The sequence below is a fragment of the Catharus ustulatus genome (assembly GCF_009819885.2).
Source record: "Catharus ustulatus isolate bCatUst1 chromosome Z unlocalized genomic scaffold, bCatUst1.pri.v2 scaffold_26_arrow_ctg1, whole genome shotgun sequence".
Taxonomy (NCBI): domain Eukaryota; kingdom Metazoa; phylum Chordata; class Aves; order Passeriformes; family Turdidae; genus Catharus; species Catharus ustulatus.
In genome coordinates this window covers 205,389-223,592 of record NW_024879445.1, presented here as the reverse complement: position 1 = coordinate 223,592, position 18,204 = coordinate 205,389, and the positions used below count along the sequence as shown (strand labels likewise).

The 18,204-nt window shown below is 46.7% G+C and overlaps 1 protein-coding gene across 5 annotated transcripts in view; it reads left to right on the top strand.

Annotated features, from left to right (window-relative positions):
- The window catches only part of PAX5 (paired box 5), a 136,733-nt gene that overhangs the window by 44,600 nt on the left and 73,929 nt on the right, over positions 1-18,204 (top strand). For all 5 annotated transcript variants that reach the window (XM_033086475.2, XM_033086474.2, XM_033086473.2 and 2 more), the window contains exon 6: positions 7,657-7,832. In XM_033086475.2, the coding sequence (XP_032942366.1) occupies positions 7,657-7,832 (176 nt within the window). The remainder of the gene's footprint in view (positions 1-7,656; positions 7,833-18,204) is intronic.

Sequence of the window (18,204 nt, the reverse complement as noted above, 5' to 3'; positions counted from 1 at the left end):
GCACAAATGTTTGCTCAGATGTATATGCTGTCAGATTCACGAGCATTAGGGTTGCTGAGGTGCGAGGTCCCACCATATCTTCATTGGGGTGGCAGAGATGGCAGGTTTGTCCTAGGAGATATATAAAAACATTTCCATATGTGGCTGTGGTGGGATTAAAATAACTATAGGAGGAAGACAGCTGTGACCACATGGGAAAGGTGTTCAGTAAATAAATCCCACTTTGCTGGTGAGTCTCATAACCAACCCTGTGGTGCAGATTTGCAGCAATGCTGTGGGGTGGCACCTCAAGGGTGCACTGGCACAGCCCCATGCACAAATTGTGGATATGCAGCCTGGCTCCAGCTTGTACACCAGGGAGGACCTCCAGCTGTCTGACAGAAAAGAGACAAATGTTCTCATGGTGGAGAAGAGCTCCATCACTCCTCAGTGAAGGACCAGAGGGGTCTGGTTGGTGATGAAAGCGCTGATCGCTGTGCTGCTGAACACTTCAGGAAGAGCAGCTGTGACAGGCCAATGGCACAGCACAGCTCCTTTTGCTTCTCCCATTCCCCAGAGCAAACCTGGTGCTGGGGGTACAGCCCTGGCTGGCCTTGCTCTGCAGCGCTGATGGGAGCTGCAGGGAGCGTGGTGTGGCGAGGGCTCACGGGCTGCAGAGATGCAGCCTGGTCTGCAAGAGTGTGCAGGGGGGAAGGCAGCCTGGGAGGAGCCTCCAGGTACTGCTGGAGCAAGGTGAGGTGGGATCCAAATGGCTGTGTCCCCAGCAGGGCGAGGGACTCTGCTGGAGAAGGGGCACAGCGAGGCCAGGCCAGTGACAAATGGGGTGGCTGTGCATTTAAATGGCAGATGGAACATCACTGAAGACCCCATGCAAATCCTGGCCAGCCCTGTGCTTCTGGGGTGTGCAATGTGCTGGCATGCCCAGCTGGGATTGCTCTGGGGACAGTCTGCCCAGGAGCTGGAAGTGTGCCCTGCACACGAGGCTGCAGCCACCAAACTGGCATTGTCCTGCTTGTCCGAGCACTGACCAGAGGGCAGTGGGCTTGGGCTGTTCAGATTGTTGTCCTCACACCCATCTGCAGAGATGCAGGCTGCAAAGTTTACAGGTGGAATAGCTGTAGAAGCAGAAGGTGGAGGTGAGAGCGCTCACCAGTGCTCCCCTGAGTTTTCCTGTGCTTGGCAGCAGGACAATGCACTGCTGTGGGTCTCTGTCTCCAGAAGGAGCTGAGCTGGCCCAAGTATATCTAACAGGTCAAGGCTTGAAATGAAGAAGCAATAAGCCACTGAAATGGTACTATCACCGAAACATGATTGATCAATTGAATTCTATCAGAGACAGTGGGCAGTGAGATTAACTCAGGCCTGATGGGTTCAATGAGTTAAAGCATGATGTTCATTTCAGCTTCATTTCACCAGTCTTTGCTTGTGAAATTGGTCAATCAATAGAGGTTGAAGATCAGATATATATATATTGGTGACCATCTTATAGGGAATATAATCTAGCGTAGTCAGCTCCTGACTCGGGCTGCCTTCAGTGGTAATGGAGACAGAGCAGAGACTCCATCAGTGCCACCGAAATGGCCTGATATCTTCTCCAAATGAAAAGTATTTTTGGATCTCTGATGATTTATCTTTTTTTTCCCCCCTTCTTTCTCACTTTGATCTATGATAAAACTCATACCCACCTTTGTGAAATACAGTGATTTCTCTTGAAAATATTTGCAGTGATCAGCTATATACATGTCAAAATATAAAGATCCTTTGTAGTGATACTCTCCTTTGGAAAAAAGAAATAGCAGTGCTTAGAGAATTTGAATAGTGTAAATACAAAGATCTCTCTCCACAGATGTGGTTCTGAAACTAATGCTTGGCTGGGAAGAGCATTCTGAGGCAGCTGTCTGCCAAATGTACACAACCCTGAGAAGGTGGTACGAAAATTCAGCTTGTGTTTTAAACAAAACCTTCCATGTGGTAATTAAACAGAGTCTTTATCTTCTCCGGACTAATTTACAGGCATGCTACAAGAAAACAAATCACCTTTTTGCCTCCTGGTAATATTTCATTTGCCTCATGATGTTTTAAATGTGGTGAATAACATCCTCCCTAATTAGTCTGCATTTCCCTATAAGGTGGAGTAATTAGGTATGATAACAGGTAATGAAGTTGGACAGTACAAATTAGAGGCAGAATTCATGTTCTTTATGAATATAGGCTGTTCATGGCACTAGCTGTGTTTTTCCTTGATTCACCCTGTATATTGCTCAAAAAAGAAAACAACCTGAAAATCTGAAACCAGTAGATTCCTTTTATTTTCAGAAGACTACTGCATCAGATGAATCTACCATGGAGGTACATGGCACACCTTTATTATTAATACACTGGAAATATTAATCCAGCTGGATTTGTGGTTGGCACCTGTTTGTTGTCAGCTGTTGTCACCTTGCTGGGACTCTCAATGGAACTGCCCCAGGGCAAGGTCTGTCCCACACTGTAATAAATATTTAAATAGAATCATAAAATCATAAAACATTTCCAGTTGGAATGGACCTTTAAGACCACCTTGTTCCACCCCTGCCATGGCAGGGACACCTCCCAGTGTCCCCAGTGTCCAGCCCCAGTGTCCAGCCTGGCCCTGGGCACTGCCAGGGATCCAGGGGCAGCCACAGCTGTGCCAGCCCTGCCCACCCTGTCAGGGAGGAATTTCTTCCCAACATCTAATCTAAATCTCTCTTCTTTCAGTTTAAAAACACTGCCCATTGTCCTATCGCTATCTGAATTGTGCTGCTGTCCTTATCACTATATAAAAAAGTGGAGGTGAATAATTTCTGTATTTCAGTGTTTTTAACTGGTATTTCTGTATTTTGCCTTGTTTGCATACTAAGTTTAAGGCTTTTAAATATACTTCAGTGTTTTGTGGAGATAGTGTTGTTCTTATTTTGTTCTGTAGTCTTAGAAACAGGATTTTAAATCAAGTGAGTTGTGTGGTGAAGATTGCTAAAATTCTGGATTTCTGGATTTTTCTAGCAATTTAAAATATTCTCCTGCTGTTTCAGAAAGCATGTCATGGATCAGTATATAACCATAGAAGTGCATTAGAAAAATGAGATCTCTGATTCTTTAAACTGATCTTGCTATTTGCTTAGGCCCCCAGAAAATAACTTGCTATTAATTAACAAAGATGTATTAGTCTCAGTGTCCAAGGAGAGGTCAAAAAGGACTTTAAGCAGCCTGAGCTGTGGAAGGTGCCCTGCCTATCACCTAATGATAATGTAAGGCCCCTTCCAACCCAAACCAGGCAGTGATTCCATATTTTCTGGATGATACCCACATCACTTGGGCAATCTTTTGTCACCAAGACTCTGGATGGTATCTCTTCTCAGAGGCAAACCTCTTCTGTGCTTAACTCTCCCCAGACTTTTCTCAGGGTGTTCAGACTTTGCCAGCCACAGAAGATCTTTGTGTTGATGCCAAGATTATGTCAAAGGCAGGCCAGTTTCTTTAGCAGCATGTCCAGCTTTTGGTGTGAAACCACAGGTCAGATTTTCTGGGCAAGGTGTGGACAGGAGGTGTCTGTGCATTTCAGAGGCAGACACGATTGCATTTTCCCTGCCAAGAAAACGCCTGTTGGTGAGTTTGGAACCAGGGAGGTTGTTCAGACTTCCATGACAAAACTCCATGGGAAACTGAGTCAGCGTTCTGAGCTGGTGGGATGCCTGGGAGGGGCTGGGTTCAGACAGGGTGAATGTCCAAACAGGGGTGGCACCTGCTGGAGGAGCATGTGCAGGCTCTCCCTGTGCATTGTGGCATTGTGGCAGGCTCAGTGCAGCACATCTCGATGCATCTCATCAGAAATAGCTCAGGAAATTGTGGGCTACTGGCATCATCTTGTCCCACATGGCACAGGCTTGCAGAGATAAGGGATGAAATGTTTGTTTGGGGAGAATGCAGTCTTTTGAACTAAGGAAAGTGTTATATCTGTGCTCTTCACTTGTATTTCTGGAAAGATTCATTGAATTGGGAGCTAATTGTTTCACAGAATATGTAGGTGCACATGTAGTGAGTGCCACTGTCAATAAAACATGTGGATGCAACCCTGTGTGGATGCACTGATTATATGAAAAATGTTCTTACACTCCCCAGAGCCTATTTATAACTGCAATTGTTTCAAGCCCTCCAACAGCATTTTAATTATCAAAGATATTCTAGTTAAGCAACGTAGAATGTTAATGGTATTATTTATATAATGTCTAACAGCCAAACACATCCTGAAGACCTTCACAAACTCTTGTGTGTCATAGGCAGTGTACAGGAAATCCTTTGGTTCTACGGTGGAATCCAGAACTTAGTGGCAATTAGTCTGATTTTGGGAGACACAGTGCCAAAATACAAGCTATTCTGTTGCTGACAGGATGTGGAGAGCAGGTGACAATGACAGAGAGGAAGGCTTGGGTGGCTCCTGTTGTGCAGTGTCAGCCACCTCAGTGGTCCCAGTCCTGCCTGACTCCTGGCCTGGAACAAATGCTGCATGCATTATTCCTCATCCCAGGACGGCCTGACTGCACTGGAACGTGCATCCTGGAGACTGATCCCATCTCACCTCCTCAGGACAGCATGTGGAGATGTGGGGAAGTACAAATGCTGTGCTTCCAGCAATGAGCCAAATGCTGCCATGAAACCCAACCCCTCCAGAGCCCCACCACCACCTCTGTGATTTCACAAACACCCTCCTCTTCCTCGTGCTTCGGTGGCCTCAGGCTCATCCCCTGCCCCTCTGCCCCTTGGAGGAAGGGCAGCTGGGATGGATGAATGGATGTGATGGCACAGGCACATGATGGTGCCTTTATTCCTACACTTCACACTCTGGAATCTGGGGTGGGAGACCCTTCCCAGCCCAGTGCCTGTCCCTGGCTGAGGCTGCTGCCCCAGGATTTCCTTTCATCAGCCTCCTCTTCTCCAAGGTATTCACTCCCAAAACCCTGGAGCTGGACTCCATAATAAAAATGCTAATGGGGAAAGGTGGGTCAGCTGCTCCATTTTCAAACCCAAGAGCATCTCATTGTACTTCCAGTCTCTGGGTGGCACAAACAGTGCACAGCCTGTACTGGCATCACCAGGAACAGTTTTCAGGTCATGCCCGTCTTGTGTCATTTCACTCCCTTTTTTTTTCCCCTTTATCCCAAAACTACATTAACTTTGATGCCAGATTGTGAATAACATGTTAACCTGAAATTTAAAGCCAGCATTCCATGCTCCAGAGGCAGAGTCTCCCTGGCCCTGTGCTACCATACAGCTACCAACCAGAATTTTAATTCTATAAGCCATGGTTGACTACACTCAGCACAGGGTCTATTAGATATTATTTGATTTAGAATAGTAAAAAAAAAAAAAAAAAAAAAAGAAAGAAAAAAAAAGAAAAACAAACAATTTAAAGATACACTGCTTTCTTGTATCCCTCTGTACCTTTTCCATCCTACTAAGACCACAGGTTCAGGTTTTTGTTTCCTTTCCTGTGCAGAATAAACTGATCCTTGCACTTTACAAAAGCCAACATCATCTACCCTTGATAAAATTGCATGACTTTCTCTAAGAAGGGCATACATAAAGTTGTCAGTGAAATTGCTGATCTGAAATTGAGAATGACGTTTCCAGCAATAACTGCTAACCTCAAATGTCTGTTCAGTATAAGGAGAGTTCTGCTTAAATTCAACATTATCAGCTGAGGTTGAATGAGGAATTTCCCTGTGTTGCTCCCCAACCTGGTTTTCTGGACAGACAGCATCTTCTACAAAATCCTTCTGCTGAAGGATGATCTTAAATCAATAGTCCTTTGTGAAAAATCGTGTCCACCAAGCATCTCTTGCATTACTGATGGCCAGCATGGGACTGTGGACACAACCAATGTCTACAGCAACGGGCTGTTTGTGTGCAGATCAGATCACCTCTATACTTACAATCACAAAACTTGGTGCAGAATCTGCCAGAGGAGGTCTGGCTGATGTTATTCCTCTGCAGACTCCTTGGACTGTAAGCAACTGCAGCACTGATGGAAATTTTGCTGTTAGGGATGCATCTGAATTCTGCTCCTCAGAAGTAATCTGGCAGCTAGATGCTATTTTTAAAACATTTCCTCCCTCTGTCTAGTTCGATGTTGCCATCTGGAGAAGAAATCTGATATTTACTGTTGTTCTTGGAGTTCCACCTCCTGGAGTCCTGGGAATACTGCAGATCTCAATTTTCAGTGCATAAAAGACACATTTCCAGCACTGACAGGTGAAAGAAAAGTAGGAAACCACTGTGAATCTGCAAAAAGCAAATTGAAACAAGTCCCTGTATTGCAAGAGCCTTTTCAGACTGCCAATCAAATATTTTTCAAACTTGTCTCATGGCTTTTCAACCATGGTCAGTCACTTACGACTCCCGCTAAAAATCTCTGCCAAAGGGGAGAAGGAGCAAACTGTGTTTTGGACCCAGGTTTGAGGTCTGCAGTAAGCTGGAGAAATGCAGAGTGAGCTGGGGGTCAGGAGTGTGTTTTGGGCTGGTGCTGCAGAGGTGCCTGAGCCCAGGATTCCCCAGCTGGTACAATGCAGGCGGTGCTGGGGCTCCAGGGCTGTGCTGGGGACAGGGGTGAGACAGCCCAGAGCTCAGAGCTCAGCACGGGATGGGTGGGGCAGGACTGGCAGGTGGCACAGGAAGGGGACAGGGTGTGGGTGGTGGGTGCACAGAGGGTTCTGTTGGCCCAGGCTGGCTGTGACTGTCACCACCAGGCCAGCTGTTTGCTCTCTGTGTTCTGTGTGCACAGCATGAACCAGGCAGGTGGCACAGCAAAAGTGATGCAGGCAAAAAGGTGACTGTTGTCCTGTGTCCTGCCTTTAAATTATGAGTGAAGCTGTTGATGGTTTAAGGGTGGCCTGTCATGCAGGACTGTGCAGTGTGTTTTCCAGCAAACTGTAACCTCTCAAAAAGTCTTCATGACTTCACTGCTCTGGTGATTTACCAAAATATGAGTATTGGTCTAGTACGGATACTTAACTGTGACCGACAAAAGACTCTCTAACAATTTAAAGTTAGAAAGGGAATGTTTATTCAGCGCTGGGCAGCAGTGTGGGGTAACCCCTAATACATACTGTGAAATTACAGGTGGTCACAGAGTCTATTTATTGACAAAAGGTTTAAATAAATACATATTCATAACACCAACCCCTCCCATCCCCTGCTTCCTATGGTAATTAGCTTGAATGGCAATTAAGCATGCGTGGTTGGCTTCTTGAATTAAGTTTGGGGTAGTTTTTGTGGGGAGGGGTCCTAAAAGGAGGAAGTAAGGTGAGTCTTCCTCACCCTGAACTTTGGACCCTTTTCTATTAATGACAATACAAATGATTTCTGGGGATATTCCAGTTTTTCAAAGAATGGGTTTCTGGTTGCGATTGTTTGTGCTTCTTCAGGCCTGCTTACCAGTTTGGTCTTTTCCCATTGTAAGCACACCTGAACAAACATGAGATGACAGACGATCAATCAATTATTTAACTAAAATCTTAATTTTTCTAAGATTAGTGTTTCACTGGTCCCTACATTTGTTCAGGGGGTAAAATAAGACACTCTTCTATAGGCCACATCATGAGACCACTCATTTTTCCTCTTCTCTCTCCTCTCTGAAAGGTATTCAGGAATCTCCAGTACCAAATGGCCATTCCCTCCCCAGCAGAGATTTTCTTCGGAAACAGATGCGAGGAGACCTTTTCACCCAGCAGCAGCTAGAAGTGTTGGATCGTGTCTTTGAGAGACAACATTATTCTGACATTTTCACAACAACAGAGCCCATCAAACCAGAGCAGGTACTACTGCAAAAATTTCATGTTTTCCTGATGTGCTTTCCACTGGCAGAGGTGTGTTTGGTGAGCATCACCAAAGGCTGCTCAGAGTTTCAGTAGACAAGTCCATGTTACCCATTAAAGCCTATCCAAAAATCAAGGAAAACACTCACTGTGCACGCATTTAGCAAGTGTTTGGCTATGAAATTGCACCTGATCTGGACCAGTTGCATCAAAGGAATCTTTAAAGAGCACCACAGCTTCTGATGTTTTTGCTGGATCAAAAGCAGGCAGTGCAGGTAACAAGGGGAAGACTTGCAAAAACCCAGTGCCTAATTTTGGTTCAGTGAGCATGATTGTGGACAAAAAATCAGGTTTTTGTGTCCAGAAATGGCTTATTACACATGCAACTGGCCCTTTGTTGAGAAAAACACCTGATTAGGATGTGAAGGTAAATTAATTGCACCTATGGATCTACACTGCACTTGAGGAGGACTTGGCATTAACATTTTGAAAAAATTCCATTTTTGCAGGCATACTATAGAAGCACATGAAAAAACTGATGAGCTGTGTCTCTCTGTGTTCTTCTTCTTGGGTGGCAGTATTTAATTTAGCTGCTGAGAAGGAGGTAGAAATTAATATATTGCTGTCAGCACCGATATCGGTCTAGCTTGCTACTTAATGATGTATTCAGCTATTAATCTTCAGTGTTCTTAATATCAGACATGCTTTTTAGCAAGGTGGATGGACTTTTCTAACACCAATTCCCCTTGGAGGAATCTATGCATTTGAGGGCCATTGGAGATTCCCTCATGGCAGCCTATTACCACTGTGGTTTCAGTTAAGGAATGTGTATATTTTTATACTTTGTTTTTTCACTAATTCTGAAATCCTACAGCAGAGCAGGAATTCCTCATGCCTTTAATCTCATCTGTCACTCGTTCTTTCATTCATAGAGACATTTGCTTTTCACCACCTCCTGCTGCCTTTTGTGTTTTCCCTGGTTTGTGTGTGCTGCACAAATCCGCTCTGCAGATCCGAACAGAGCTGGGAAGAGATGGGGAGTCGCACCAGGGGTGTCTGGAAGGTGAAGTGGCCTTCACGTGCCACTAGATGGTGGCTGTCCCATCCAAACAGGGGATGTGCAGAGGGCAGGCACCGTGCCCAGGGCTGTGGCAAACCTTTGCAGCACTGGTCACCAGGAGCTGTGCCTTGCTCGAGCTGTTCCTGCAAAAACTTCACAGGCCAAAATAGCCACTGCAAAGGGGGCAGTGATGGGAGGGGACTTTTTATTTGTTTTTGTGTTCTGGAGCTTCCTAGTCATGGCCAGCTGTAGCTCATGGGAGAGAGTCCAGCAGTGAAGGGACATTTATTCAGAGATAAACTTTTACTGGTTTTATAGAAAGAATGGGAGATTGAATAAGGATATTGGTGAAGTGTTGTCCCAGTTATCAAATATGGGATATTTTGCTCTTGATGGAGAAAGGATCTCCCAGGGCCACACAAGGAATTGTGAGTAGAATGGCTCTAAGCAGCCAGATTATTAAAATTGGAGATAATCTGCTATTAATGTGATGAACAGGATACTCCTTGCATGCTCTGGGAAGCCATGTAAGATGCTGAGAAATCTGCCATGATGAGGTTCAAAATGTACTTTGCAGAACCACGTTGCCTGGCATTTTGACATGTAATTATAAAAGAAATTTGTTTTCGTTTGTTTTAATTTGTCCTGGAGTATGGCCTTTGCTTTTGAAGGCTGGACCATGGTTTAGGGTTTGTGCAATTTGGGGTCAGCCTCTGATTTTGATGGTATGTGAAGGGTAACATGACCAGATGTGATCTGAATGTCTTGCTGTATGAACCCCAGCCCTTACAGAAACAGTCTTGTCTCATCTCCTTGGTGAGTCAGGCCAAGCTGTCATGATGCTTAACCACAGTGGAGAAGCTGTCTGCATCAGCTGGTGGGGCCAAAGAAATCCATGAAAAATCAAATATTGAGGATATCTGTGACATGCCTTGCAAAAACAGACTCGTCCCTGGATTAGATTGCTGTATAAAGCAAGATCTGCCTGTGACATTTGTCTGTCCCAAGTGCTGCTGGACCCCAAGGTGGTGCTTTAGGAGCTACAGTGGTGGATGCATGGAGCTTTAAGCTCTTTCTGTGGAGGAAAATGTGGAAAAGACACTCCTCCCCATGGAGACAGGATGTGGGAAGAAGACTGATATGAGCTGCTGACCCACTGTTTATCCATTTTATTAGAAATCTGATCCAACAGCAGCCAGCTGAACATCACTAATTTTGCTTTGGCACAAAAACTTATGGCCATGCCAGTACTATTCACCTGAGGAGGGCTCCAGCTATTTTACTGGAATAATTGTTACTCTGTAGAGAATGCAGATCCCTTTTCCTTCCTATTTTGTGGCTCCTCTCTAAGTTTTCCTCCTCACTGGTCTGCTGGGGCAGGCCCCTGGCAATGGGAGAAGGGGAGAAAAGTCCTTCCTGCACAGCACAGTATTTGCATCTTGGTTCCCAGATCCTGCCCAAAGTCCTCCTGGGGCATTTTCTGCACAAAATTTTGTCCTTACCTTTAAAAGCCCATTGCCCTTCCCTCAGTCAGCCTGTATGAAATGGAGGCTCTTGAGTTATTTATCATCATATGACATAAGCATGATGTTGGTAACACCAAGATTGTGGGTTCCTTACCTAAGAGCTGGAGTCAATGATCCTTGTGGGTCCCTTCCAACTTAGAATATTCTGTGAATCTGCAAATCTGTGCTGTACTGTTGGAAATAATATTAACTTTCACATCTGCTGTAAGTTGTGGCATCTGTGGAGAGACTGATGAGCAACAGATACCTGTCTTTGGGGAAGGGCTCACACCATGTTGGAAGGGAAGGCAACCACAGGACAGTGACAGGGAAATAAAGCATCAGATGGTTGTTTGAGAGAAATTGTGATGGTTCTGTGCGCTGGGTGAGGCAGGGATGCCACCGTGTGCTCCTACCATCCCATTCTGTCAGATGTTGTGCATCAAGGGCAGAAGTAAGGCATCAGCTGTTACTCACCTTGTTTTGCAGCCTAACACCTAATGGTGCAGCTGGGCACATGCATGAGTGTGTTTCCTGCACGTGTGGAGTGTGAAAACATCCCATGGCAGAGGGAGCCATGGCTGAGGGCTGTCTGGGCAAACACCATCAAGCCCTTCCACGTCTCTGTGTCGTCAGGAGGAACCTGACATAAAGTCAGTGCTCAGAAGCATTCCTGACAGAGCCCTGTTATAAAAGTGAATCCTTCTGTTAGGAGAATTTGTAAGAATGAAGGCCTTTCTCTCATGTGTATGCCCTTTTGTGCTCATTTTCTGCAAACAGCCCATGATTAATTTGCACTGGCTGCAAATGTTCACGGAAAACTGATTTCACTACTTTGTGGGCAGGGGTGTGGGAGTGCACACAGTGTGCACTGGTGTCTGCAGCTCCAGTGCTGCACTGCCATTCTGAACACCCTGCTGTGCACCAGCTCTGTGTCTGCAATCACCCAGTGCCAGACTTGTATTTGTCAGGGCTTGGGAAGGGAAAGCCTTCACAGCAGTCCCGTTCTCTCTGTGCTCTGTGTGTGTGTGTAAGGCTGCTGGTGTGGCCAACACGCCAGATTCCCTTGGAACAAACCAATCTGACACACTGGAACTGTGTTGTGCACCTGTACCTGTGTCAGACCAGCCTGGCCTCTGCCTCAGGCAGCCCCCTGTTATTGCAGTGACAATTCAGACTTTATCCAGAACTGATGCTCATCCTGTGCACAGAGTTGCAACACTCAGTGGAAAAATTCTCCAGTGCCTGTAATCCATTAAGACCCAGAGGAGCTTGAAGCACTGGCTGTACTCAGCAAGCCCCTCTGTGGGGCTGTGAGGGTGATTGCTCTCCAGTGGCTTCCTGTGATTCCAGCCAGAGGGATGGAGCAGCCCTCCACAGCATCTTTGGGAAGGTGTCCCAGACTGGCCAAGCCAGGTCAGCTGTTTGATGAACTGTTGACTCAAGCAGTTCTCCAGTCAAAGCACTGACAAAGAGAGAGATGTTCTTGCAGATCAAGACCCAGGAAGGTCAAGGAGAGCTGAGGATTTGAGGCATGTGAGGCTGGACAAGTGCAGGAGAACCACTTGAAGCAGGCAGGGGCAAACCCAGGGCTTGTGGACCAATGCACTCGTGGAGGCTGTGAGAGCAGGATTAATGCATCTAGGGGTGAAAAATGCAGGGTGAAGGATATGCAGCTGGATTGGCTCAATGGCAGAGACAGTGCGTTAATTTTCTCAGAATAAAGAAGAGAATTAGCCATGCTGGATTTCTGTCCACAACAGAAATGGATTCTTTTGTACTTTCAGTTTCACACATGGGTCCAATCGAATACTCATTGAAGCCAAGAGGAATATTTCTATTGACTTCAATAAACTTTAGATCAGGGCCATAATGAGGCATAACATGATGTGACCAGGTTCAACACTATGTAGGTCACCAGCTAAGAAGATAACTGCTTGCTGCTAATAGTAAATAATTTGTAGGTCTGTGCTGGTGCTTTCCCACTGCTTTAAGCTGGAACTAAACAGAATATCTGTTCAGATTGATTTCTGGATAAAATGTAGATATTCTGTGCTCGTACAGAAACCAGTAACCTGGCAAACACATAGTAACACAGGTTTTCATGACACAGAGTGCAAATAAATGTGGATCTGGAGATAAGCACAGGCAGATGGAATTTGGATAACTAATGGAATTTGGATAGCCAAGGAATTCCCCCAAAATTACTATGATCTGGAAAAAGTGGAAGAATTGCATGAAGTTGAAATCTGATGCAGAGAGCGTTGCACCTAAGTAGCTCTCTGAATTTACCAAGAAAGGGGCATAAACTTGTTCTAAAAACCTTCAAGTTTTGCTTTCTGCCTAAGTACTGAAAGAGGAATCTTGGGGTTTTTTTTGCTAGCAGCTGGAATGCAGCTTCTGGCAGGAGCAAGGTACACAATCCCCATTACAGTACTGGAGTTTGATCTTTGGAAGTAGTTCTAATAAATCCATAAAGTATAACATATTTCTGTCATAAGAGCACTCACCCCCAAAGTGCAGTTATTGGAAAAGCAGAAGGAAGGAATGAATCCACTAAAAGGTGTCCCTGCCTGTGCCAGGGGTGTTGAAGTGACATGTCTTTAAGATTGCTCCTAACCCAAGCCATGCAATGATTCTATGAACTGCAGGACTGCATGCTTGGTCCTGGTCCCCAGAGTGTGAGAAATACGTTTTTTCTTGGGAAACCTTTTGGTAGGCAGAGGTTGTTGAGCATCTGAAAATACTCTGAGACTTTCATTGGGAAATGCAGAGCTAATATTTGTTTGTGTCTTCCCAAAACTTCATGTTGTCCAGAAACAGTGAAAATTGTGAAAACTGTTCATTGATAGTTTGAAGAATCAAATCCTTCCTCAATCTGCCACTTGTGGGAATGATTTGAGCATTCCAAGGCAAGCTCTTAACCACGGCTGTGTTACATGGTGTGCTATGAAAAAGAAGTTAAAAAGGAAAAGGGAACAATAAATGTACACAGATATAAAACTGAGAAAAAATAAAGACAAAGGAAGAGGTGAGCAGAACCTGGCAATGCTCTGCCAGCTCTGCAGGAGTCCAGGCAGTAGTGGGTAGGTGGATGCCATGGGGGATGCACCCCCAGTTCTGCTCAGTGGCGGGGGTCTGAGGCAGTGATAAGGGGCTGTGGGGTGGTGCAGGATGATTTTGTGGGTGGCTGCATTGCCCTGGCAGCTGTGTGGGATTGTCCAGGCTGCTGGTGCCAGCTGGGGGCAGGGGGTGCTGGGGGCAGAACCTGCTCATCCTCAGTCTGCTGAGCCTCTGATCCTCTGTACCCACAGAGAAAGAACGGGAGGGTGAGTGCTGGCAGTGCAGACAGCAAGGGCAGTTCTCTGGGTTTTACAGCTGAAATCTCCCCTTTTCCAGGCCACAGCCTTACTGGTGGGAGGGGAAGAAAATCCCAACTCTAAAATCAAGTCTAGGAGAGCACATCAGGAGACAAAAAGCCTTCCCCTATTTACTCTCAGTAGACTATCAAACAACACCAGGCTATTAATTTGGCTTTTGAGTCTTCACTAAAGCCCATAAAAGCGCACAGTTGTCAAATGGAGTTCATTTTAATTTCCTTTCAATCACAGTAAATTATTCAGGTGATAAATCAGCTGGGGCAGCCTCCTGACTGTAATAGAAACCCTAATTCCTGGCTAATTATCCAGCCCATTGCTGCCAGCAGATCAATACCCCTACCGAATGGAAAGGGCGTGGGGTCCAGGCAGGCAGGACGGCGCAGGGACAGCAGCTGGGAGCACAGGCACCATGACCCCTGCCCCGTGTGGGGGCTGCAGGGGAAACAGCTGTGCTCCTGCTGCTCGCCAGGATGTGGCAACTGGCCCCTTGCTGCAGTTGTTGAGTCCCTGAGTGCTGGGCTTGGCTGCTCATCCCCATGGTAAGCCATGCCAGGGGGCTGGTGGTGTGGGAATGAGCTGCTCCCACCTGGGTGGTGCTGTGGGGACAAACCCCCTCCTACTGCAGCCCTCTCTGCCAACCATTTGTGCCCTTTAAAGATTGCTCAGAAGGAGATCTCAGGCTGGCAATATTTTTTCTTGTCCAGTAGAACCTTTCAATAATAGTAAAAACTAAACAGGTAAACAAAAGATGAGAGGACCAGGGCTCAGCTGTAACGTGGAGTGCCTCACTGGGACAGCACAGCAACCTCTGGGAGATAACATGAGTGTTTTTTCTGGAGCTGCTCCACACACAAAGCACGTTGAGCCTCACAGCTATGCTGTCAGCTGCTGTCTCCAGTTCAGCATCATCAAGTTATTCTGCAAAAGTGTCTGATAGAGCTCCACTGTCTGTCTCAGATGTTCTCATGCTACACCTGTGCTGCTCTAGGGGCTGAAGCCTCCTCAGGACAGAGTGTTTTCTCTGAGCCCTATTCCCTTCATCTCACTGCTGGGGATGCAGAGGGATGCACCACCTTGTCCTTTGACTTTGCCCTGGTTTGGGTTGAAAAAGGAGAAAGCAACCTGTCATAGTGGTTTTTGTTTGTGGGGATTTTTTTTTTTAATTTTTTTTTATTTTTTTATTTATTTTTTTTTTCTGGAGTGGAAAGGCTTTTCTTTTAAAAGAACAACAGAAAGCACAGGTCCTTTGGCCAGTACCTCCATGTTGCATACCCACTCCTTTTCCCTTCATTGCAAGCATTTTTTTGTGCAGGAGCCTCTGAAGACCACACAGAATTCTGTGCGTGTGCCACCTTGTTGTGTTGTGCTGCGTTGGGTGGTGACAGTCACAGCAGATTTTGTTGTATGTCACCTGTGTGTATTCTGTGTGACAGTGGGGCTGTGGAGGCCAAGAGTTTTCTGGGGAAGGAGCCATGTCTCCAGCAAACATCTTCCTGCATCAACATCCTCTTGTGAAAAGCAACCCTGCAGCTTTCGGGGGCAGCTGAGGATATCTGAGGGAGTCTGGAATTGAAATGGTTGGTCTTTGAGGAAGCAAGAGAGGTGGGAAGAAGGACAGGTGGATAATCCAGGGGTTGCCCACTCTCCAGTCTGGCACGGAGATGGGGATACCCTGCACTCCCACTGCAGCTCAGTGCCCAATGTCCCTTCTAGGAGGTCCCTTCCTGTACAAGCAGGTGGTGATCAGCTTTCCCACTTTGTCTAGAAGTAATGGGCAGCCCGGGGTCAGAATTTCTCCTGCAGACTTTTCCAGAAGGTGGCAGGGAGCATTTCAATTGCTTGGGAGCAGGACCATGCTGAAGAGAAGCTGCTGGTAGAGGAGAGTGCTGGGGTTTCACTGCACACACCCTGCTGTGATCACAGTCAGTGCAGCGAGACCAAGGTGGGGAAGAGTAACAGCACAGACATTTCAGGGATTTCAGAGTAAATTTGAAAGACTGGAGCTTGCCTAGTGCCTGTTAGGATGTTAGGGAAGCCTCAGTGATGGCTGGAGCTGATGCAAATGATGCTTCTCTCCTGGTCTGAGCATTGGGGTTTCTGGGCTACATTCCCCAACTCACATGACTCTGTCTGGGGACTGTCTCTGTCTCCAGGGTTGCCAAGTGTGAGTCCTTTTCCTACACAGGGGAGTCCTTGTCACCTCCTTCTTCCTTTGGCCTATCAAACAGGAGGAATCCCAAAATGCCAAGGTGGACAGCTCCTTTGAGAATTGCATTGTATTCCTGGTTTTAAACATCCTCTTTTTTCCTCCTGACTGCTCTCAAATATGACTACATGTAAAAAGACAAATTCAAAAGTTAAAGGACAGTCCGACCTGGCTGCAGCTTTTGCTCCCACATCTCTTTTGCCCTTGTCTCTTTTCTCTTTGCTCTGCATAAACTGGAGGGGTGTCTTCCCCTGGCAGGCTCCCCACATTGTGCACAGGCTTGTGCAAAGGTAATGTTGGTGACGTGGTATGGTCAGCAGCTGGCAGAGGCAGACCAGCTCTCCCCTGCTCTTGAAGCTCCTCAGGGATGAGGATGCTGCTGAAAAGGAGAGTGGTGTGCTCTTTCCCTGAGAGCCTGGTGTCTTGATTTGAAATACAGGTGTCTGCAAGGAAGGTGGAAACCTCCCTCAGAATGGAAACAATACGACCTCCTTCCCTCTGAATTACTGTAACTTTGAAATTAAGGGGTTTTCAGGCAAAGGTATGAGAAAAGGAATAGCAGTTCTTTACCAGTGTGTATGTGCATAACAGGGCAAACAAACAGCAGCCAACAAACAAGCAGACCCGCAGAGCCAGCCCAGCCTTCACCTTCCCTTGGTGCAGTTCCGGGCACAGCCAGCAGGGGCGCTGCTGGCTCCCGGCCGGGCAGGCGCGATGATTCCTCCAGGCCGGCAGGGGGCGCTGTGGCGCGGGGGCTCGGCTGCGTCTCTCCGCACGGGCCATGGCGGGCTGGGAAAAGGGGATGCAGCAGGAACCTCGGGGCAGCAGCTGGGACAGCAGGACCAGCAGGCTCCAGAGCAGCAAATGCAAGGTATCAGAAACTCCACAGCTGCAGCAGGAGCTGCGGGGGTGTCCCGGCAGGGAGCGGGGGCTGGGCTGCAGCACAGTGAAAAAACCGCAGCAATGGCAGAGAAGCGGCAGGGCTGGGCAGCGGCAGCAGGGCTCCTGAACGTGGCAGGGAGAGGCTCCCTGGGAGAGGGGACAGGGAGAGGCCCCGGGGATTCCCCTGAGGCACCCAAGTGCATGGAGAGGGAAGTTTTTTTCAGTGGGACTGGGCATTAATAATGTCTCAGTGCAACTGCTGCTCTTACGAGCAGCTTCACTTGCAGTAGGAGAAGGCAGCAGGAGACAGAACCCTGCTGTAGGGGCGAATTCTCCCCACAGTGACCAAAGCCTCTCTCCCCCTCGATGTCCAGAGCAAGAGTCAGAGGAGCTGAGCCCTGTCCCCCAGTGTCCTGCAAAAATCTCCCAGGTTCTCTGCCCTTCCAAAGAGAAATCGTCCCCAGCTAAGAAAGTAGCCAGCTGCACCTTCCCCCACCTTGACCATTTCTTCTGTCTCTTAAGTATCAGTCATTATTCTCTTAGCATGAAAGAAACAACAGGAAAAAATCCTAACCCCCAACACCTCACAAAATGTTTGAAAATTGCAGCTACAGCACCATTCCTGTTGGTCAGTGCTGAAAGGGGACGTTTTTCCAGCCACCCAGTTTTATCTCAGCGCCTTCCACCAGCTTTACAGCCAGAGCTTGGTGACTACATAGAACACAACGTCTTGCAAAGGCAGCAGGTGATGCCTCCCAAAGATTTTCTTTGGCTTGTAACTGTGATACAGAGGTGGGAAATCTAAGAAAACTTTCCCCACTTGTTATCCAGACAGAATTGTTCATACTTCTTTGAAATTTGGGAACTGGCGTTGAGTAATTGCATTTCTTTTTTTATTGCGTGCTTCACAATAAATAATTTCTTTCTTTTTTTAGTTTAGAGAGATAGACAAGGCCCTTCACCCATATCACAATGTCATGTAACAGCACTAGTTGGCCAGTTATGTCAAAATTGACCGACCTCCTAATGTTTGTGCTGGCCCTACAACAGAAGTGAGGACAACTCTGTGAGTAAACATACTCAGTGTGAGTGAACACTCAGATTATAGCAGGGTGAAGGGCTTGCACCAGCATTTCAAGGATGGAACAGGAATTCTCTACTTAGTCCTCAGCAGATGTCTGGATTCCACAGGCTTTGACAAGTTCCAAGTACATTTTCCAGTCTTAGTTTGGAAATCATTGTTGTTTTGCAGTGGTTCTGTGGGCTTTCTGCCCATCACCTTGTGATTGACAAAGACAGGAGTAGGGTCCCTTGAAGACCTTGAGGTGCTAAAACATCT